This window comes from Meles meles, chromosome 7 (assembly GCF_922984935.1).
Source record: "Meles meles chromosome 7, mMelMel3.1 paternal haplotype, whole genome shotgun sequence".
Lineage (NCBI taxonomy): Eukaryota > Metazoa > Chordata > Mammalia > Carnivora > Mustelidae > Meles > Meles meles.
In genome coordinates this window covers 89,102,505-89,124,715 of record NC_060072.1, presented here as the reverse complement: position 1 = coordinate 89,124,715, position 22,211 = coordinate 89,102,505, and the positions used below count along the sequence as shown (strand labels likewise).

The following is a 22,211-nucleotide window of genomic DNA, read 5'->3' as shown; positions in this document are numbered from 1 at the left end:
TAAGGATTTTTTAAATCATCAAATTAACTTATGCAAAACTTTTTTAGTAGCTGCAAGATAGGAAATGTAAAAAGAAATTGGAGAAATATGGAATACCAATCGGAAAGATCGCAGCACCGAAAGCCCCTCCACGTCTGCTAGACCCAGTTCCATTAAACTGAGGGAGACAATAAATCCGTCAAAAATGTTCCAACCTTCTTGGAAATAATAGTAGGGATCCATGGCTATGAGCTTCAGGAACATTTCCGCTGTGAAAATTCCAGTGAAAACCTAAAGAGGGGAAGGCGGGGGTAAGAAAAAGAAATAAGAGAAAGAGAATGCCTTTATTATTATCTTTGGATAGAATATGTCCAAGAAGCCGCAAGAGCTAGCCTTCTTAAACCGTGCATCTGAAGACATCAGCACTTAGATGTCCCATGACTACTCCACATGGGGCAGGAGAGCCTTGTTTGCCTCTTGATTCAAGTACTCAGTCCCAACGTTCTCATCTTTGTTGCCAGAAACACCTAATTCACATTGCTCAAGAATGCATTTAACAAGCTATTTTAAGCAATAGGAAGACCATACAGGGGACAGACCCCTTCTAAAGGGCCAGCAGCCATTTTGAATGTTTATGTTTGGGGTGGTCACCTAAAAAAAACCAAAACCAAAACCCACCCTTCATTGAATTGTAATTCTATTTAAAATATACAGCATTATTCCTAATTTGATATTATGTGTCTTTTTAAAAAAGATTTTATTATTTATTCAATAGAGACAGCAAGAAAGGGAATATATAAGTAGAGGGAGTGGGAGAGGGAGACGCAGACTCCCCACTGAGCAGGGAGCCCAATGTGGGGCTCAATCCCAGGACCCTGGGATCATGACCTGAGCCGAAGGCAGATGCTTAACAACCGAGCCACCCAGGCCTCCCAATATTATGTGTCTTATCAAAGGTTGACATATGCTGCAGTGTTTCTTATTTTGAGTTGTAAAAGCAACAGAACACTGCTAAAAGTGTGCAAAATACGGGAAAAAAGTATAGTCTCATCGTCTCATACAACTATCATTTTTTCTGTATTCCCTCTCTGGTTTTTTCAAATGCATATATATTTTGACAGAGTTGTAAAATCATAGAGTACATAATATCTTGGGTCTTATCATTTATCATGAAAAATATCAATTTTTCACTTATCATAACTCAATCCATGTTTCTACATAGTCTTCTGAATTCCCATTTATATTCCTTGTACAAAATTCTACTGAGTATGTCCTCAAAGAACTTTCTTTTCTTTTTATTAAAAATTTATTTTAGAGAGAGAGAGAGAACGTTAGCTGGGGGAGGGAGATAAAGCGAGAGAGAGAATTGCAGATTCCCCACTGAGTGAGGAGTCCATCTGGGTAAGAGAATGACTTCTCCCCAGTGTCATAAGACTCCTACTTTTCTACCTTTCAGAGCAGCCAATGTCTCCCAAGGCCTCCTGTATCCCACAGGACTTGGTAACATAATGTGCCATTAGAAAGTAAAATCCCACAAATGCCAGGTTTGACAAGACCCGCATCCTAAGCGAACCACATAACATCAGACTCTTACTGAATAACATCAGACTCTTACTGAATATTATGATTTTAGAGGAAGGCTTCATATGTAACGGGTTTTAAAATCATAATAAATTATAGCTTGCAACTACCTGGAAGCAGTTTAAGGAAAACTTTGAAGATATGGTCTGAGGACAGAACTGGAAGTAGTCAAAAATATTTAGATTACAGACGCTGTTGAGAAAGAGACCCAGTTAATGCATAGGAATGACAAAACAGAACGGTGTGATGGAAATCAAAATGGATACAGGGGCTGTAAGGTTTTGCGTCTGTGTACTTTTCCACGGCCCCCCATTTGTCTCAATTGAAGATGCAGTATTCTAGAACTGAAAGAAAATAATCCCTACAGAGATCCAATTAAGCAAAATCAAAGTTCACAGTGGCTACTACATGTCTACAGATGGAATGTCTCCGCGAGGGCAGCTAAGCAAATCCTGACAGCCATTTTCCCTCAGCATAAACCCAGGGAAGATTTCTCTCTTCAGAAATGGCAGCCTGCTTGCTGCACACTAACTAGAGACTGGATTTGCTGTCCCACTGGTTCTGATGGACACACAGGAAATGCTCAGTCATAAGCACTGGCTAACTGACCATGGAATATTTATACGGTGGGAACTCTGGTACCTGAGAGAAAATCAACGATGGCAGAGTTACTGTTGCTTTTCAATGGGATGCATGGCACCCAGATGCCAGGTAGAAATGCCTGTGACAGAGGTCAGCAACCATGTTCTTTCAACATACAGTGATTGCCATCATTGGGGTTTGCTGGTATGAAAGAATTACTTTTTTTTTTTTACAAATGGAAAAGGGTAGCTTTAAGGCTATCCCTATGATGCCATTCTAATTTGCACTGTGGTATGCTTCTTGAGGAAGAGAAAAAAGGAGAATTATAAGCAGCATATCAACCAACAGCTGTACATAAATGTCGCTCTTGTGAGTGTCCTCAAATATTCACCTAGGAATTTATGCTCTAATGTAGCATTTCTCAAAGAAATTGGGACTGGGGTGTCAGGGCCTGAGAAGTGTGGGGAGAGGGTCCGTAGGGAGGACACTGGTGTGGATGCTGGGGGTCTAGCACAGGAAGCCAGAGCCTGGACAGGGCGAGGACAATCACCTAGCAAGAGGTAACAGTGCTTTTTGATCAAATAAATAAACTAGAAATAGAGGCGACCAGTTTCTTTGTCAGAGGAGTTACAACTATAGAAACGGAGACACCAGAATGAACCCAGTAATGTTGGACTAGGATTAACAGCCAGCCTCATACTGAGAGGGTCCAGTCATGAACATTGCTCCAATAGATCTTGACTTCTAAATATCATTTCCACTACAACAACCAGGGCTCCTTGAGAAATGGCTGATCCAGGCCTGAGATGGGAAAAATATAAAATTAGCCTGGACTGTTCTATGATACTGGATAAAAGGAAGTAATGAGGATATGTTGACAGGACCCAGAAACCAGCTTCAAAGAACGCCCAGTGGCCAAATCAGGAATGGTTTAAACATTTAGATGATAATGGATTGTAACCCACCAGATAAAACCGAAAGCCATGAGTCTACGTTGACATAAATAAATGAATAAATCCAAAGTTTAATGAAGAAAAGTAAATTTAGATAATTTCAAAACATCTTCACAAACACTTACTAATTAAAATGGAATTATAAATGGAAAAGAGTAACTTTACAGGAGAGAAGCCTGGCAGATACCTCCTTCATCAACTGACCAAGTCCCATCAATTTGGGAAAATGGAAACCATGCCATCTGGTTGGTGCAGGGAGAAGACAGCCTTGCTTTTGTGACATTCCCACCAAATGTGTAAGCTGAGTCTACTCAGGAGGAAGCATCAGGCAAACCGAACTTGAGGGAATTCTACAAAATAACTGGGCTGCAGTCTTCCCTAATGTCAAGGTCAAGAAATCGATGAAAGACTGAGAAAGTCCGCCAAGCTGAAGAAGACTGAAAAGACAGGACAACCAAATGCAACAGGAGACTGGAACAGCTTCCTTTTGCTACAGAGGACATGACTGGGATTTCTGGCAGAACCTGAAGGGGCCCGAGAATGCAGCGGTTGTGAGGTGCACGGGAATTTCCCGAGTCTGGTGGCTGTACTGCGGTTTTGCACGAAAGCGTACTTGTTCATTAAACACAGATGCAGAGGGCTCAGAGGCTGTGTCAGCAGCTTACTCTCCAAAACAACATCTTAGACCGTACCTGAAATCTTTCTCCAACATTGAGATTGCTTAACAAAACAAGACAAAACAAAACACCTTTTAAACTCACTATTGTGTTCAAATGGTTGCAAAAAAGGCAAGAAAAGAATCCTTACATTTATCTCCTGAATAACACAAAAGGTGTAGAAGTCACATAGCCAAACTGGGCTTCCATTTCCTTTATGGAACATGAGGGATGGATAGAATTATCTTTAAGGCTCTTCCTCGGTTTAACGTTTTTCCTTGTGGGAGGGTTGAGGAGGCAGCAAACTTTACAGCAAACTATTCTCTTCTCCCACCAGAAACCTCCATCTGTATATCTATGGACAAACACAGCTCAGGTCACCGTCCCAGCTGTGGGAAGTCCTTAAGGTTCCAGCTGTGAGACAGGCTGTTCTCTATTTCACAAGCTGGTCAATCTCACTCTTTTCCATCTTTTTCTCAGGTCCATTCAAAGACTCTCTCTAGATGTCCAAGCCTTTGGGAGCTCCTCTCTGCTTGTTAGATGGGATGCTGCTGGTTCATGAATCATTTAATAAAGCCCATTAGATTAAAAAAAAAAATGTCCAAGCTACTGAATTACACTAATTCATTACATACACGGTTGCTATGATTTGTAGAGTGCTTTTTACTATTCCAAAAACTTCTCTATAGGTTCTCATTTTGTCCTCCCAAATACTGATGACATGGTATTATCCTTGTTTTATAGATGCAAACATCTGTGGTTAGAAATGAGTAGCATATTTTAAGTTAGTATATTCAAAACAGAACTCTTTTTTTTTTTTTTTTTTAAACAGAACTCTTGATTTTAAACCTCAAACCTATTCCTTCTTCAGTCATCCTATTTTCCTCTTAGCTACCAAACTTCCAAATCTAGGTACCATTCTTCATTTCTTTCCCTTCACGCTCACCTCCAGTCTACTGGCCAAAGTGTCCTGAACCATTCACTGTTTTCCATCCCCACTACTAGTTGCATGCTTTCTTTACAATTCCTTGAAAATTCTTGCCCCCAGAGTGTTTTCCCATTTTAGAACTCGGTTTTGGTTGACTTGCTTCAAAAAGTCCCTGAATATTATTAGTTGCTGACCTTCCTTCTCTCCTCTTTCTTCTTGATGATTCTCAGTAAAGTCTTCTGAATGCTCACAACTCTAATTTAGGTGTCCCTAAGTCTCTACAGATTTTTAAGAAAGGGAAAAATAGTGTTATCTGCTGGTCTGGTCTGAGGGCATTTCTGCTGGTGGTAGGTGAAAAGACCTCTCAAATTCCCTTCAAAATCAAGGACTGGCTCTGCAAAAAGCAAGTAAATGTAAAGACTTTGAGAAAAACAACATCGCAGGGAAAATACCACCACCACCACCATCAACAACAAAATTATCAAGCTATATTTTTCATTACTTAAGTCTTGGCTAATAAGATAAAGCTCATATCTGTATCATCTTGTTGATTCTTTCAAAATGTTGCTTGATGGCCAAATTTCTGGTCTGCAAGTAACACAGCCCACTATCAGGTACCCTTCAGAGACAGCAGATTTCCTGGACAGCCTACGAGAGTGTCCCATTTCAAGATGACCCATATTTCATCGGGTGGTACATGAGGGTTTATATCAAAGCAGTGAGCCTGAAGCGTGTCACTAACTCCGACGTGCAGAGTAGAAAGACTACAGAATTATCTTGGACATGTACCAGGGAACGTGATAGGCTACAAGGACTAACCAGATAAAGGATCTCCTTTGCCATGTGTGTTTTCATAATCAAAACTCAAAATGATATTATAACACTCTAATAGTATGTTAGGGCTTAATGTAAATACTCTTTGTGTCAGATGTTTGTGTGTGTGTGTGTGTGTGTGTATACAGAGAGAGGCAGGGAGGGAGAGGGAGAACATCAGGCAGGGATCATACTCAAAAGGTAAGAAACCACTAGATTTGACTTGCTCATGGTGAAACTCCCAAGGAATAATGAAGCACAAATGACCTAGAAGATTATTTCCAACTATATCTTTCCCATCTACCAAAATTCAACCAACTCCTGATTTTTGGACTAAAGAAATAAAACAGATAATCCCCAAATCACAACTATTTGACTTCAGAATACACTGTGCCATCTATTAAAAACAAAACAAAGCACCTCATTCTTATCTTCTAAATAATATAATAAGTTAAATATATGGCTTCAGCTAACATTAAAATAAATTTGGCACAGATCAACTAACGGTAGAAACTGGATGAGAGCCCAGAAGTTGGATGGGAGGGGGAAGCCAGCCTAGAATTAAGTTTCCCACAGATAGGCCCCACATGGATAATTAAGATATGACAGCGCAGGCAAATTTATAGTTCTGTTTAATGTACTAAAAGAGCTCCCCTATTTTGTGGTGGTTGTTACTGAAGGTGAAAGGGGAAGTGATGCTGGAGTAATGCAGGAATCAACGTGAGAAACAGAATGAGAAAGAAAATCCAGAAGTCCTTGGCTCAGGTTGTTGAAAGCAACCCACTGCACCATGCTTCCCATTCTGTCACCATGGCTGGTTTTCTGCCAATAGCTCCTAAATGACGTCTTCAAAGTTCTGCAGAAAGAGGGAACAGCCAAGGGATCACAACAGTGAGCAGAAGCGGCTGGGGCTACGCCATATGCGGAAGCATTTGTCTTCCAATTAACTCTTACTTTCTTTTCAACTAAACTCCAGCTTCCAGTATCGGAAAAAGATGCCCTACAGGCAAAACATGTTCGGATCATAAAATCCGGAGACAGTGTTCCAGCTTACCAGATTTCCTACAGCCAAGACGTGCTCAAACTGTGGTGTCATGGGATGGTGCTCCATGGCCATGAACAGGGTATTCAGGACAATGCAGATGGTGATGGCCAAGTCCACAAAAGGGTCCATAACGATCAAATTCACAATCTCTTTCAGTTTTATCCAGTAGGGATGACACTCCCAGATGAGGAAAGTATTGGCAAATTTATACCAGCACGGCGGGCACTTTCTCTGAGACTCTTCCAGCTCTGTAGTGAGTAAAGAACAAACACTGTGAGAAAACAGAGGGGGCTGCTCTTCACCCTCTGTTGGGTCATTATCACTTCTATTTAGCACAAGAAGAAAGGTGGTCCGAGTGCTCACCTTCCCGAGTGTGTAGTCACTGTCCCCCCCACCCCGTTTTCTTTCTCACGAAGGGAAAGAGGAGGCAGGGGCAGTCGCAGGTCACCTCCTTGTTAACGATCTGGTTATAAACTAGGGTTTGATATGTCTGTTTTGGGAGCCCAGCGTCATGGTTAGGAGCTTGGCCTCTGGAGCCAGACTCCCCGGTCTGACTGGGTTCAGCACTCACAACTGTGTGATCTCAGGCAAGTTACTGGGTCCTCTATGCTTCTGTTGCGTCATCTGGAATGACACTTCCTTTACAGGCTGGAGGGCTAAACGAGTCCTGTAATCCTCATGCACTGACTGAGGAGTAAGCGAGGTGGTGAACGTAAAGCAGCCCGGACGGCGCCTGGCACGCGACAGGTCCTTGGTAAACGGTAGGTCTTAATACATCGTATCCCTAAACCATTATCAGAGAAGCAGCCAAAAGCACAGACTCTGAAGCCAGACGTACCTGGCCGCTCAGACGTTGCTGGGCGGGGGAATCGGGGCACTGTTTTTCAGTCAGCAGAGAGAACTGAATACGCTAAGACAGAAAGCACCTCAGAGCACCCTGGCCTACAGTAAAGGTCACAGAAGCATCTGCTCTTAGTATTCATTCTCTGGGCAGCCCAGGCAGCGTGGGTGGCCGGCTACCCTGTGCAGGGCGTTTCTTCCAGTCCCAAAGAAGTGCAAGTCAGTGAGCTCACAACTCGCAACTGAGGTGGGCACAGGACTCCCACTCCTCTCCCTTCCCCTCCTCTTTCTCATCTCCCTTCTCTACCCTTCTTGAGACATTTTCGTCCTCCATCCTTCCTTCTCTCCCTTGGTCCTTCTCTTCTTTCCTTTTTCTTATCTTCTTTCAGTCTGGCTCTCTCACTTTTAGAAACAGAACTGGTTAGTTTCCAACAAGATCTTATGTGATCCCCAACATACAAAACAGATAAGCCAGGAACTGCTGTAGCAGAGGCAGGAAGAGGAGCCCAGTCTGGCGGATTTCCTTCTTCCCTGAGGCACTTCCCTAGAATCCTGGACAGAGACTGAATATCACTGGACCAAGATGATCTCAAGGTCACTCACAAAACAAAGATGAAAAAGGACCCTTAGACACTAAAGGCAGAGAACCATTTAGCTGGCAACCACGACAACCCGGGCATCAGACCATAGGCAACAAAGCCCTCCTCAAGTAAAGTATGAGTTATAGTAGCCTGAATTACAAAAGTCCAAGGACCTTGATCTCCAAGGATGTTCTTTAAGAGATGGAGTTTGAAAACCTGTCAGCATGATAATCCTTAGAGGCAAGGTCTTGGTTCCACGGGGTTGAATATAACCACATCTATCCCACACCCCAATCCAATTCTGCTGACAAAATCAAATCATTCAAGGAATGAAAAAAAGTTTCCCAGCGTTTCACCAAGAACAAGATGGCTGCCTTAAATTAGTCTACTTTCCCTTTTTCCAACCAGCTAGATGGTGCCCATGGTGATGGCTTTAATTTAGATGGGGTGCTTTGGTTGGGTTTTTGATTGGCTCCCTGGTTGCTAAGAAAATGGTTGCCTTGGTTTTTCAGATTTAAGGGCCACAGTAAGCGCCACGTGGGAGTCTGCGTGGGAAAGGAAGTCTGTGAAGAAAATTTGCTTTGGCTTCTTCCTCAAAGAACTCCCTCCCTTCCCAAGGTAAATTTAGTTTTCTAACCAAAAAAAGAAAATGAAAAGGTTCTCTTATTTCCATAAATTCTTACAGTACATATTTGGAAATTTGGTTCCGTTCCTTTTTTTAATCTCCTCCCTTCTCAAATGTCTATTCACTGGCACGTGGAGGTTAAAGAAGCGACTGTTCACGTCTCTGACAGTAGACACAATTGCAGTGTTGTACGGTGCACTAGGTTCTAAGTCTCTGCCAGACACTGAAGAGGGGTTTCCCTACCCTATGGGGCACCAAGAAGGTTCCTACAGGGATACTGGGAATCTTACCCACATTTTCTCAGGTAAGATCTCAGGATAATCTTTCGGGTTCCACAAATGGTAATTCAACATGGAGCTTTAGGAGCTAGAAAGGATCAGTTAGGTGACAACAGAGATTTATAAAGTGACTCACAACTTGACAAACTGTTATTGGCCCCACATGCCTGAAGTGGCTAAGAACTTTGAGGAAAAATATTTCCAAAGAAATATCCAAAGGTTTATGGGGTTCCCCTTACTTTGCTCCTGGACATTCTCAGAGAGATTATTGTAGTCTCAACCTCAGGGGTGCTGGGGATTCTTTTCAGAGAGGGCCTCACAGTTCTGCCAAGATGGTGGTGTTAGTAGACCGTGAGGTTTCTGAAGGCAGGGCTTCTCGTAATTCAATTCAACTGCTTTGAAACACCTACAGCGTGCGAGGCCCTGGGAATACGCTGATGAACAAGAGTCTCCACCCTCACAGAGCTTACAGCCCCACCACGAGAGACACATAGCGGGTAAGTAATGGTGCTGACTGATAATTGGGGCTGGTCAATTGAACACAAGAGCGAGTCAACAAATTGTAGCAGCCGACAGCTCTGGCCAGTTGTCTCTCTGAGGCAGTTTTTGAACCCGTTTTACTTGAGAACCAATAATAAGTACCATCACTTCTTCATTCTTACTTCACCAACTCCCTCCTCTTCTCCCATAGCTTCACTGCTCAGAGAAGTGAGACTATAGTAGTCTGCTTACACCCTACCCCCAGTCCTCTGAACTAGCCCCAAGCTGATGGCTCTGCTGACTGAGTTCTGCTGAGTTTATTGGATCCAGATGAGCATGTCTGCAAATGGATGGGGGGGACACACAACAGGCAGGATTTTCTCCTTATTTACGTGCTTCTGGAATTCTCCACTGTGCTCTATAAGAGATCAGGTAGGTAGAAGCCTGCTTCTTTGGTTTGGTAATCCAAAGATTAAAATTATGTCAGAGTTTCCTAACAGAAGGTCTGAGAAGCAGGAACGATTATTCATTCAATGCTGGCTTTTCATGCTGTAGCAATCATTGAATACAGGGACCAGCAGTTAAATAGGAATGGATCTTTCTTAATGTCCTTTAATTCCCTCTCACATTATTCAGCTCCAGCCATTCATTGTTCTTTGCTTACAGAGGTTCTGTCTCATCAGCTTTAAAAGGGAGTGGAATACTAGGGGAAGGGATAGGGGAATGTCTGCGCAGTGAAAGCCTATGTGAACATTAGGACTTAGAAAAGGGAGAAAAAACAGGAATGGCTTCCTACTCAGGAACACAACTATGACTGTCTCTCTCTCCCCTGAGCTGCTCCTATGTCTGTTTTTTTTTTTTTTTTTTTTTTTATCATATATGTGCTGGTGGGTGGAGGGCAGAACAGGAAGAGAAAGAAGGGCACAGGGAGAAGAGGAAGGGAGAAGAAAAAGACCAAGCTACCCCTCCATTGGTTTCTACCCAGCTCAGTAGAGGAATGGAAGCACCAAGGCTTCAAAGGGAAGCCCACAGCATGGACACCCCCACCATTCCAAGCACGGCAAGGGTCAGTCTAACAAACATTTCTGGTGCATTTATGTTTACTATATCCTGTGCTGGGCCCCTGTAGTAGTCAACTGAGTAACTGTTGTATTGCGTCAATAGTTCCTCCATTCTGATGTCTGTGCCATTCGTAAAACATGACTGTTGGAGGTTCAACTTTCTCTTTCTTTTGTCTTTCTCGACTTCCACAGATATCCAGAGAAATCCTGTCCTTGTCTCCAAGTGAAGAATAAAATTAGCCAAGGTTCTTAAGCTAGTGCTTCTTAGCTTGAAATTCTTATGCTTTGCAGTTATCTCACAGGTGGTAATGTAAACGATCTAGGGGAGCTCCTTTCTGAGGATTCTCCCTTTATCACAGACAACCCTGCTGAATGAATGAACACACACTCTCTCTCCTTCTCTCTCTGAGTAGAAGTGGTATTGGGCTCAAATGACTTAAAAAATAACTTGTCCCAAGGACATCAGGATAGTTTGAATCTCCTTAGCTCAGGAACTCTGGTTATTGCTGGGTTAGCCCGGGGGCTCTGAACTCTGAAGAACAGTAATCCGAGGCCTTGAGAATATTCTGGGACAGCTTGGCTAAACCAGCGTGAATCAAAACAAGAAGATTCATGCAGAATCAAACAGCAACTCGTGAGAGAAAACCCAGTCACTGACTGAAACTACCTCCAGAGACAGCAAGAGGAGCCTGCGGTACAGACCACAGGTGGACAGACAGCCCATACTCGCTGGGGGACTGTGGTGTCGTGGAAAACCCTGATGCTGCTCAGCGTGCCAGGCTGTGTCGTGCAGTGGGGCACCCAACACCAGGCACCAGCACCAACAGCAACACTGCTGTAGATGCACTGTGATTGCACAGTGGCTATACTCCCGTGGCACAGAGCGCCGAAATAAGAGGGGTTTTGGCTTACCTCTTACACATCAAACATATTTATGGATATGTGAGGGTGTTTGATGAGAGGCAGAACTAGGTGCCATCTAAATGCACAGTACATTAGTCCTTCAGAGAAAAACCAAGAGGGCCCCAGGTAGCTAACAAGGAAAAGAGGAAGGTATGTTGTGGGGCAGAGGACATGGAGGGATGCCATTATTTCGTATCTTCACAGTTCCTCATTCTACAGCTTTTATGCCTCCCCTCACCCCACTGGCTCCTCATGACCATTACGGTGTTCTTGAGATCTTTTAGCTCACTCCTGACCATGATTTCGTTCGTAATTCTTACTTATCTGTGTATGATGCTGGTAGAAACTCTGAAGTCCTTATTTGATTCTCTGCATGCAGATTTGGGATGCTGGTTCCTACAGCTCATAGACTCTATTCCTAAGGTTCAGAGTTAATTTTTGCAAAACTCAGGCCAATGGACAGGGGTTATATTTATCATGCACACTACATTTAAGATCTTGGTGGCTTGGACCAACCTCAAGGGCACATACCTTCTACTAGTGTATTTGTAACGACACTCAATATACTGTTGATTCTGTCCTTCCGCCCATAGGAAGCCAGTTGGTCCATGGAAACTAAGAGAGATCCAGGGCCTTTCTTCTTAATTTCCACCTCAGTTGTAGCCTGGAAAAAAATAGTGAATCGGGTGAGTAAAGTCTTACAAACATTAAAGCTGGGCCTTACTGGACAGATAGTCCAGAGAGTGAGCAGAAACAGATGCTCTTCATGATATCTTTTACTCTGCTCCTACAATCCTATTCACCTCAAGAAGTAGAAGAAAATATGACTATGGATCATCCTAGCTCTAAAGATGACAAGACCAGGTGAAGTCTGTACAAATCTACAATGAACCAAAGAATCTGGCTGGGACCCAAGCACCTCATCTGGTCAATTCCTAGCATGGAACAGAAAGACCAGATCTCCAGGGCCAATGCCATCCAAAGCAGAACCTGAATTCTCCCGTCTCAGTCTCGTATCCATAGCATCTGGCTAGAATTGGACCACACGGTAAAATAAGTAGAATTCACCTCCATTTGACATTTCATTAAGGGCCAAGTCCCTGATCACACTGAGTACCACAGACATTGTTTCCTGTGTGGGTACAAGATACCATCGCTCTCTCAAACTGTTGCTTCCAAATATCAGACCTGGGCTCAACTGAATGTTAGCAAGCTGAAGTTCTACCCTAGTTCTCCTCCAAGGCACTGTAAAGAAGTATGGTAAGGGTCTCACTATTTTATATCTATGTTTATTTTGCTCTGATAAAACTTTACTTTATAAGTTAACCTGAGATATTCAAATTCCCACACAAAAAGGGCAGAAAACACCATCAGACTGTTACACAAAATATTTGTTACATGCTCTACTGTGGGCAGTACTGGCGTGGGAGATTACAGCGCAGTGTTTCTTACTGTCCCTTGCTTGTGCTCTTTGTGCCAACCTGAATATACTACATTAGATTAACCTTCAGGCAGTGGCTTAAATGCTAGCTTTCCACTTACCACACCAATCACTATAATATGCCATCCATGTAATGCTGGCTGTCCCTTCCACTGTGAAGATAAGAGACAGTCACCATTTCTCAGAGCACAGGGAAGATACATGTTTGTATGAAGCTAGAAAAGTAGGTCTGATCAGTACCAGAATGACTCTAGCTGTTCTGAAAAGTCTCTAGAGAGCTCCATCAGAAAGGCTTTCTGCCCTTAGGTATGACTAGATTTAAGGAACCGTACAGAAGAAAGTTTCTGGCAGATTATAATTTATCTTATTACAGTGTTTCATCAAACTGTTTCACTGATTCAGACATTTGGTTTACCTTAGGGTTTGGTTTGGTTTTGTCTGGCAGAGCTACAGAAGAAATGGAAAAGAAAAAGAACTGATTTCCTTGGGAATTCCTGGCTGTATTACTATACAAACACCTGAATATGTAACAATGATGAGATGACCAGTTCCTCAGGCCATAATAAGATCTATTTCTTTGATAAGCCACTTTTTGGTGCGATTGCCAGCCTGGAATTCATAACACCTAATAAATCAGATTAGACAACTCCATTTTAACAGTGAAAATCATCTAAAAATGAATGCAGAAAGGCTCCATAGAGTAGATACTCTTGTTTCTGGCATTTATTCCTTCCAGATTTTTACTGAAAGAGCAGCTGCTCTTTGCAGATCTACAGTACATGGTAGATAATTTTCATAATGCTGACTCCCAGGTACTATAAGCTCTGATGGACTGGTTGATTCATCAAGAAAGGATGAAACTCCATTTAAAACTGCTTTGGTTCTAAGTATGATCTTATCGTTTTCTGGACTTACTGGATGTGACCACATAGGAATTCTTCAGACTTTAATAACATTAACCTTAAAGTTAATAAAAATGCTGTCTCAAGGACCTAGTCAAATCATTAGATTAATATTTAGTGGTATCTATTTGAAAGCTATAATAATTTTTAGGTTGGATTAAAAAACTCCACATAAAGAAAAGTTTATCCGCAAAATTAATATTAAGATGGAAGAATTATTACTTATATCTTTCTATGTAAAATTAAAATAAACTGTAGCAGGGATATGTGGAGACAACTTCTATAATGTTAAAATTGTTCCAGAGTAAGGAATGTTATAGAACATACCTTTAGTTTCAGAAAAGAAATAAATGAAAGATGACACCAAGAAAAAGAAATTTCAAAGACCATACTTAAGGAACTTCAGAGGGTAAAAAGAGAAAGTCATTATGTCACCTTTTTACATAGGCAAGAGCATTTACCACAGATCGAAATAACTGATTCCACTGAAAAATCTTATGGTAATAATAAGATATTCAGAAAAATTCCCTTAAATTTGTAAATTAAACAACAGACTTCTAAAAATCCATGGATCAAAAATGAAATCACAACAGAAATTAGAAAATACTTTGGGGATAATGGAAACAATACTTTACAATTTAGGAGATCCAGCTAACACAGTGGTTTGAGAAAATTTTACAGTGCTAAATGCTTATATTAGAATATAAAAAGATATACAATCAATGCTCTGAGCTTTCACCTTGAGAAATTAGAGAAAGATCAACTTAAAGTGCAGGTAAGTAGATGAAATAATAAAAATAAGAATGGAGATTAATGAATTAGTAAATGCACAAACCACAGATAATCAAAAAGGGCAAATGTTTTTTAAAAACAGATTACTAAAGGGACGCCTGGGTGCCTCAGTTGGTTAAGCGGCTGCCTTCCGCTCAGGTCATGATCCTAGCGTCCTGGGATTGAGTCCCATATCCGGCTCCTTGCTCGGCAGGGAGCCTGCTTCTCCCTCTGCCTCTGCCTACCTCTCTGCCTACTTGTGATCTTTCTTTCTCTGTCTCTCTCTCTCTGACAAATAAATAAATAAAATCTTAAAAAAAAAAAAAGATTACTAAAATTGATACTTCCCTAGCAAGACTGATCAAGAAAAAAAGAGAAAACACAAATGATAATTTTCAGGAAAAGAAATGGGAACATTATTACAAACCCTATATGCATTATTAGGATAATAAGAATATACTGTAGTTTTAAGTCGAACCATTGTAAGATGGAAATCTTCTGTACAACATTTATATCAAAGTATAAGATAAGTATGATAATAAATAACCCCCCAAATCTAAGTGGTTTAAACTAAAAGAAAAAAAAAGAATATATTGTAAACAACTTCATGTCATTTCACCTTGTATGAAATGGACAAATTTACCAAAACACAACTTATCAAAACTGATAGAAGAAACAGAAAATCTAAATAGCTCACATTAGAAACTGCAATTAAAAAAACCTTACAATAAAGAGAGATATTAGGGCCACCTGGGTGGCTCAGTGGGTTAAGCCTCTGCCTTCAGCTCAGGTCATGATCTCAGGGTCCTGGGACTGAGCCCAGCATCAGGCTCTCTGCTCAGCAGGTAGCCTGCTTCCCTCTCTCTCTCTGCCTTCCTCTCTGCCTACTTGTGATTTCTCTCTTGGTCAAATAAATAAATAAAAACAAACAAACAAAAAAAAAGAGAAATATAGGTCCAGATGGCTCTACCAGTGAATTCTATCAAGCATATACAGAAGAAATAATACCAACACCAATATTAACACCAATTCCTTCAGAAAATAGAGGATATGGGCTACTTCTCAACCTGTTTTATAAAGTTAACACGACCTGATATTAAACCTGCCAAAGACACCACCAAAAAAGACAATTAGAGACCCATATCTCTTAAGAAAACATAAGCAAATATTTACAAAGATAATACATCATGACCAACAGAGTTTATATCAGGAAAGATAGTTGCACATTAGGAAAAAAGTCAATGTCATTCATCACTTTAACAGAATAAAGGAAAAAAGTGATCTGATTATCTCACAGATGCAGAAAAAGAATATTTAATAAAATTTAACACCTCTGCATAATAAAATTTTTTAGCAAGCCAGGAATAGAATGCAACAGCTTCAATCTGGTAAAGAATATCTATGAAAATCTACAGCTAACATTATACTTCTTGATGAAACATTAAATCCTATTCCTCTAATAATGGAAACAAGGAAGAATGTCTGCTTTTATCATTTCTATGCAATTTTGTATCTCAAGTCCTAGCTAGTACAATAAAACAAGAAAAATAAATAAAAGGCATAAAGGTGCAGTTGCTGTTATACACAGAAAGTATTATACATGTAGAAAACCCTATGGAATCGGCCCAAAAAAAAAAAAAAAAGACATAATAGAACCAATATGTTAATTTATCAGGATGATGAGATACAAAAAAATCTGATTCACAAAAATCAACTGCATTCCTATATTCTGGCAACAAAAAATAGTTGAAAATAAAAAATTTAAAAATTACACCTTTTAGAACAGCATCAAAAAACACAAATACCAAGGAATAAAACTAATGAAAGATGGGTAAGATGTTCACTACAAACTATACAACTTTGCTGAGAGAAACTCGAGAAGACTTTAATAAACGAGAACTATACCACATTCACAGATTGAAAGACTCAATATAATTAAGATGTCCATTATTCCCAAACTGACCAATAGATTCAGTGCAATCACTATAAGAATTCTAGGCATTTCTGAAAAAACTGACAGAAAATGCTTCTAAAATACATAAGGACACACGAAGGATCTGGAATAGGAAAATAATCTTTTCAAAAACATCTGATAGCAAATTAATTTAAGAGATTATTTGATAATCTTTAAAATATTTTTTGTTTGGAGGACTTATGCTATCTCATTTCAAGACTATAAAGTTACAGCAATTAAACAAGTGTAGTATTGGTATAAGCACAAAGAGACCAAAGGAACAGAAGAGAATCCAGAAACAGACCCACACATGAACATCAATTGACTTTTGACCAAGGTGCCAAGTCAACTTAATGGAGAGAGGAAAGTCTTTTTAACAAATGGTACTGAAAAACTAGATATTCATCCAAGTCAACTCCTATCTAATTTCATACACACAAATTGAGTTGAATCAGAGATCTGAATATAAAACCCAGAACTGTAAAATTTACAGAAAGAAAATAACTTAGCTCTATTACAAAGCTGTCATCATCAAGACAGCATGGTACTGGCACAAAAACAGACACATAGATCAGTGGAACAGAATAGAGAGCCCAGAAATCGACCCTCAACTCTATGGTCAACTCATCTTCGACAAAGCAGGAAAGAATGTCCAATGGAAAAAAGACAGCCTCTTCAATAAATGGTGCTGGGAAAATTGGACAGCCACATGCAGAAAAATGAAATTGGACCACTTCCTTACACCACACACGAAAATAGACTCCAAATGGATGAAGGACCTCAATGTGAGAAAGGAATCCATCAAAATTCTTGAGGAGAATGCAGGCAGCAACCTCTTCGACCTCAGCCGTAGCAACATCTTCCTAGGAACAACGGCAAAGGCAAGGGAAGCAAGGGCAAAAATGAACTATTGGGATTTCATCAAGATCAAAAGCTTTTGCACAGCAAAGGAAACAGTTAACAAAACCAAAAGACAACTGACAGAATGGGAGAAGATATTTGCAAACGACATATCAGATAAAGGGCTAGTATCCAAAATCTATAAGGAACTTAGCAAACTCAACACCCAAAGAACAAACAATCCAATCAAGAAATGGGCAGAGGACATGAACAGACATTTCTGCAAAGAAGACATCCAGATGGCCAACAGACACATGAAAAAGTGCTCCACGTCACTCGGCATCAGGGAAATACAAATCAAAACCACAATGAGATATCACCTCACACCAGTCAGAATGGCTAAAATTAACAAGTCAGGAAATGACAGATGCTGGCGAGGATGTGGAGAAAGGGGAACCCTCCTCCACTGTTGGTGGGAATGCAAGCTGGTGCAACCACTCTGGAAAACAGCATGGAGGTTCCTCAAAATGTTGAAAATAGAACTACCCTATGACCCAGCAATTGCACTACTGGGTATTTACCCTAAAGATACAAACATAGTGATCCGAAGGGGCACGTGTACCCGAATGTTTATAGCAGCAATGTCTACAATAGCCAGACTATGGAAAGAACCTAGATGTCCATCAACAGATGAATGGATCAAGAAGAGGTGGTATATATACACAATGGAATACTATGCAGCCATCAAAAGAAATGAAATCTTGCCATTTGCGACGACGTGGATGGAACTAGAGCGTATCATGCTTAGTGAAATAAGTCAATCGGAGAAAGACAACTATCATATGATCTCCCTGATATGAGGACATGGAGAAGCAACATGGGGGGGTAGGGGGATAGGAGAAGAGTAAATGAAACAAGATGGGATTGGGAGGGAGACAAACCATAAATGACTCTTAATCTCACAAAACAAACTGGGGGTTGCTGGGGGGAGGTGGGATTGGGAGAGGGGGAGCGGGCTATGGACATTGGGGAGGGGAGGCGAACCATAAGAGACTATGTACTCTGAAAAACAACCTGAGGGTTTTGAAGGGTCAGGGGTGGGAGGTTGGGGCAACCTGAGGGTTTTGAAGGGTCAGGGGTGGGAGGTTGGGGGAACAGGTGGTGGGTAATGGGGAGGGCACGTTTTGCATGGAGCACTGGGTGTTGTGCAAAAAGAATGAATACTGTTACACTGAAAAAATAAATAAAATGAAAAAAAAAATAGAACATAGTTCTAAATTTAAGAAAATAACTTCACAATTTGGGTACTGGCAAAGATTACTTGGACAGGATGTGAAAAACAACAAAAAAGGAAAAAAACTGATACACTGGATTTCATCAAAATTAAAAACTTATGTATCTGATAAGTGACTTATAACATAAAAAAATCAATAATGGGCAAAAGATTTAAATAAGCGACTAATAAAAGATCTGTGAAAAGCCAATAAGCACACAAAAAGATGCTTATCATCATTAATCAGCAGGGAAATGCAAATTCAAAGCACAATAAGATACAGTTTATGCCCACTAAGATGCTAAAATCAGACTAACATCAAATGTTGCCTAGAATGTGGAGCAACTGGAACTCTAATACACTGTTGCTTGGAGTATTAAAAAAAAATGGTATAAGTACTTTGGAGAGCTGTGTGGCAGTTTCTTATAAAGTTGGACATACCTGTACTGTATGACTCAGGAATTTCATTCTGAGATAACTACTCAATATTGGAAAGAACCTGAATGTCCACCAGAAGTGGACTAATACATGAGAGTGTATTTATGCAATGAAGTACATTTATCAATACTCATCAATAACAAGGAATGAACTACTGAAAGAACATGAATGTATCTCAAACACATCTTGTTGAGTGAAAGAGGCCACATAAGAAATACATACCGTATGAGTGCTTGAAAATGAAAGAAAACAAATCTATGGTGCTACATGTCAGAAGAGGTTGCACAGAGAGGTGAGAGGACTGAGTAGGAAAGGGTATTTTCTGGGAGTCTTGTGGTACAAAGGGGTGTCAGAGACAATTCTCGGCAGGTGGGACAGCTTGTGCTCTACCGTCCTTGTAACCACATCTTTGGTAACTCTTCGGTGAGGGCTACCTAAGGTTCTACTGCAATACTGATTATGCGGAATTGCTTTGAAACAGAATATGGAATACAGAGTGTGTATATAATATGTAAAAAATGTTATCTGTGGTGTGGAAATAAATGAAGATCCGTCAAATGGGAAAAGCAATTTATTCTGAGCTGGATGTAGGGAGTTAGCCACCATTATGTGTGCTTTGCCAGAGACTCAAAGGCAGGCAGAGTGGGAAAGCTTTAGAGTGGAAAAAAGGGGAGCCTTCGAGTATGCCTTGATTTCAAGCTGGCTGGTATGGGGAAGCTGTAGTTGGGCATCCTAGGTGATTGGTTAGGGGTGCCTATTTGGCTTTCTCTGGTGGTCCTAAGTTGAAAGCCGAAGCAAAACTTAAGAAAACTGTCTCTTAGCAATCAAGTCCTGACTGTTTGGGGCTGACTGTTAAAGAAGTTACTGTTTGGGGCGCCTGGGTGGCTCAGTTTGTTAAAGCCTCTGCCTTCGGCTCAGGTCATGAAGCCAGAGTCCTGGGATCGAGCCCCGCATCAGGCTCTCTCTCCATCAGGCTTGGTGGGGAGCCTGCTTCCCCCTCTCTCTCTCTGCCTGCCTCTCTGCCTATTTGTGATCTCTGTCTGATAAATAAAAAAAAAAAAGAAGAAGTTACTGTTTAACTTCCTGGACTGTCGTTAGAGACAGCAATCTGGCTTCCTGCAAGTGTGACTGATAGCTGGCTGGCTGCTTGGTTTGTTTATCATTGATAAGGGGGTTGGTTTCTTGGGCAGGTTGTGGGGGAAAGTTCTGTTTTTATATACGGTCTGCTCATTGTCAGTATTCATCAGATCTGAGCGATTCATGGAGAGACAGGGAGCAAACATATACTCCTCACTGTTAACGGCCTAGGATGATATAAACTAAAATTGCCTATGAAGAACATTACTTAAAAGTGCTAAGCACTAACTGGGGACTAAGATAGCAGTATCCAGAGAAAAATAAATCTGTCCTAAAAAAGTCTAGTCTGTTAAAACCAGGGTATACAGGAATCCAAGACGGATGTAGTTCCTGAAATCCTTCTTCCGTAGGTGAAGTTGTGGAAGCTGGCTCTGAAAGCCCAGGCTATTGTTTCTTTCTTTTCAACTTTTACAACACTGAGATGAAATGCACATAACATTTAAAATTCCTGTTTCAAGTGTGCAATTCAGTGGCTTGTAGTATATTTCCAATGTATTCCAGGATGTTTCTATCATACCAAAGAAAAACACAGTACTGGTTAGCAGCCCATCCTTATTCCCACCTCTACCCAGCCCCTTGCAACCAATAATCTGTTTTCTGTCTTTACAGATTTCCCTCTTTATGGGTTTCATAGAAATGGAATCAGATATTATGTGGCCTTTTGTGCCTGGCTTCTTTTGCTGGTTTCGAGGTTCATTCATGCTGTAGCACGTATCAATACCTCATTCCCTTTAATGGCTGAATAATATTACATAAGAGGGATGTGTCACATTTTATTTATCCATCCCTCAGTTGATGGGCATTTGGGTTGTTTCCACTTCTTGGCTCTCATGAATAATGATCGTATGAATATTCATGTACAAGTTTTTATGTGAACACCTGTTTTCAGTTCTACCTAGGAGTAGAATTGCTGGATCATACGGTAACTCTGTGTTTAATTTTTTGAGCAACTGCTACTGTTCTCCAAAGTGGCTGTCCCTTTTTGCATTCCCCTTCCGGTGGATGGTTGTTGCTTTTTAACCATGGATTCTAGCTAACTGGAGGGAAGGAATGCTGGAGTAGACTCTCCCATGTCCAGCAGCTGCAGAGGCGGCCTTCCAGAATCCGCTTGGGAGGTGTGTCTCTGCTCTTGGCTCAGCTGGGAGGGAGGGACGCCGAGACCCAAGGGCCAGAGGAAAGCTCACATACTCTTTCCCTTCCCTCTTCAGGTCATTTTTTAATTCCTGTAAGTGAAGGTGTTTATTTCTTTTGTTTGTTTTGTTTTACTTTGTTGGGGAGGAAAGAGAAGAATTAACGTTTTAAAGGCAGGAGTTTCTGCCTTTTTAGAATTCCGTCCCTAAGGAGATTTCATGTAAAACTGTCAGTAACAGAGGAAGCAAAGGAGAACCTTAATTACTCTGTTTGAAAGTTAAACTCAGAGCAAATTTGTTCCGTTTCTCTCAACCCAAATGCAAAGTTTATTAGGACATTTAGCCCCTGACTTCCAGCCTCCTGAATTGTAGCTGTCCTTCTCAGAGAGGTGTCCTAGGACACCTGCAGATGGCAGATTTTGCCCACATTTCTATAGATCTGCCCACGGAAGCGCAACTAAATTGCTTTCCAATGGAGATGCATGAATGGAAATTTATCAGGCAGGCACCTTTTTTGGAACTAAAATTTAGAGCATTTTAGAAGTAGCTTTAGAACCTAGCCATTTATCTCCTGTTTAAGACTTCCTCAAATTTTTGTAGTAATCTGCTTTAAAATAATTGCCCAATAATTGCTTCTTCTCAAAGGTTCTTTAGGATTTTAGAGGAATGCAACCCTCACCAAATCAAGCAATTCAGAAGAAATCCTTATGTCTACTTCTCAGGGCTAAGAAGGCCAAAAAATTATAGGGAAATAAATGGAAACTGGTCTTCTGAACACCAAGAGTGGGCCAAATAACATGCTTCACAGTTTATAAATGTTATTACATTTCATCTTTGCAACAGCCCTACAGCACAGGTCCTTTTGTTTCTTTTTTGCAGATAAGGAAATGGGCTTAGAGTGATGATGTTAATTTGCCAGGATCACATCAGTAAATAAACCCGGGCTTCAGAGTTGGTGTGGGGCACTGGTTACTGGCCAGGGCTCTGGAGTCAGACCACCTGTGTTCAAGCCCTGAGCCT

The 22,211-nt window shown here is 40.9% G+C and overlaps 1 protein-coding gene across 5 annotated transcripts in view; it reads right to left on the bottom strand.

Annotated features, from left to right (window-relative positions):
• SCN8A (sodium voltage-gated channel alpha subunit 8) overlaps positions 1-22,211 on the bottom strand; it is a 188,543-nt gene that overhangs the window by 39,446 nt on the left and 126,886 nt on the right. For all 5 annotated transcript variants that reach the window (XM_046012736.1, XM_046012735.1, XM_046012738.1 and 2 more), the window contains exons 13-15: positions 11,837-11,969; positions 6,547-6,785; positions 97-270 (exon numbers count right to left, since the gene is read on the bottom strand). In XM_046012736.1, the coding sequence (XP_045868692.1) occupies positions 97-270; positions 6,547-6,785; positions 11,837-11,969 (546 nt within the window). The remainder of the gene's footprint in view (positions 1-96; positions 271-6,546; positions 6,786-11,836; positions 11,970-22,211) is intronic.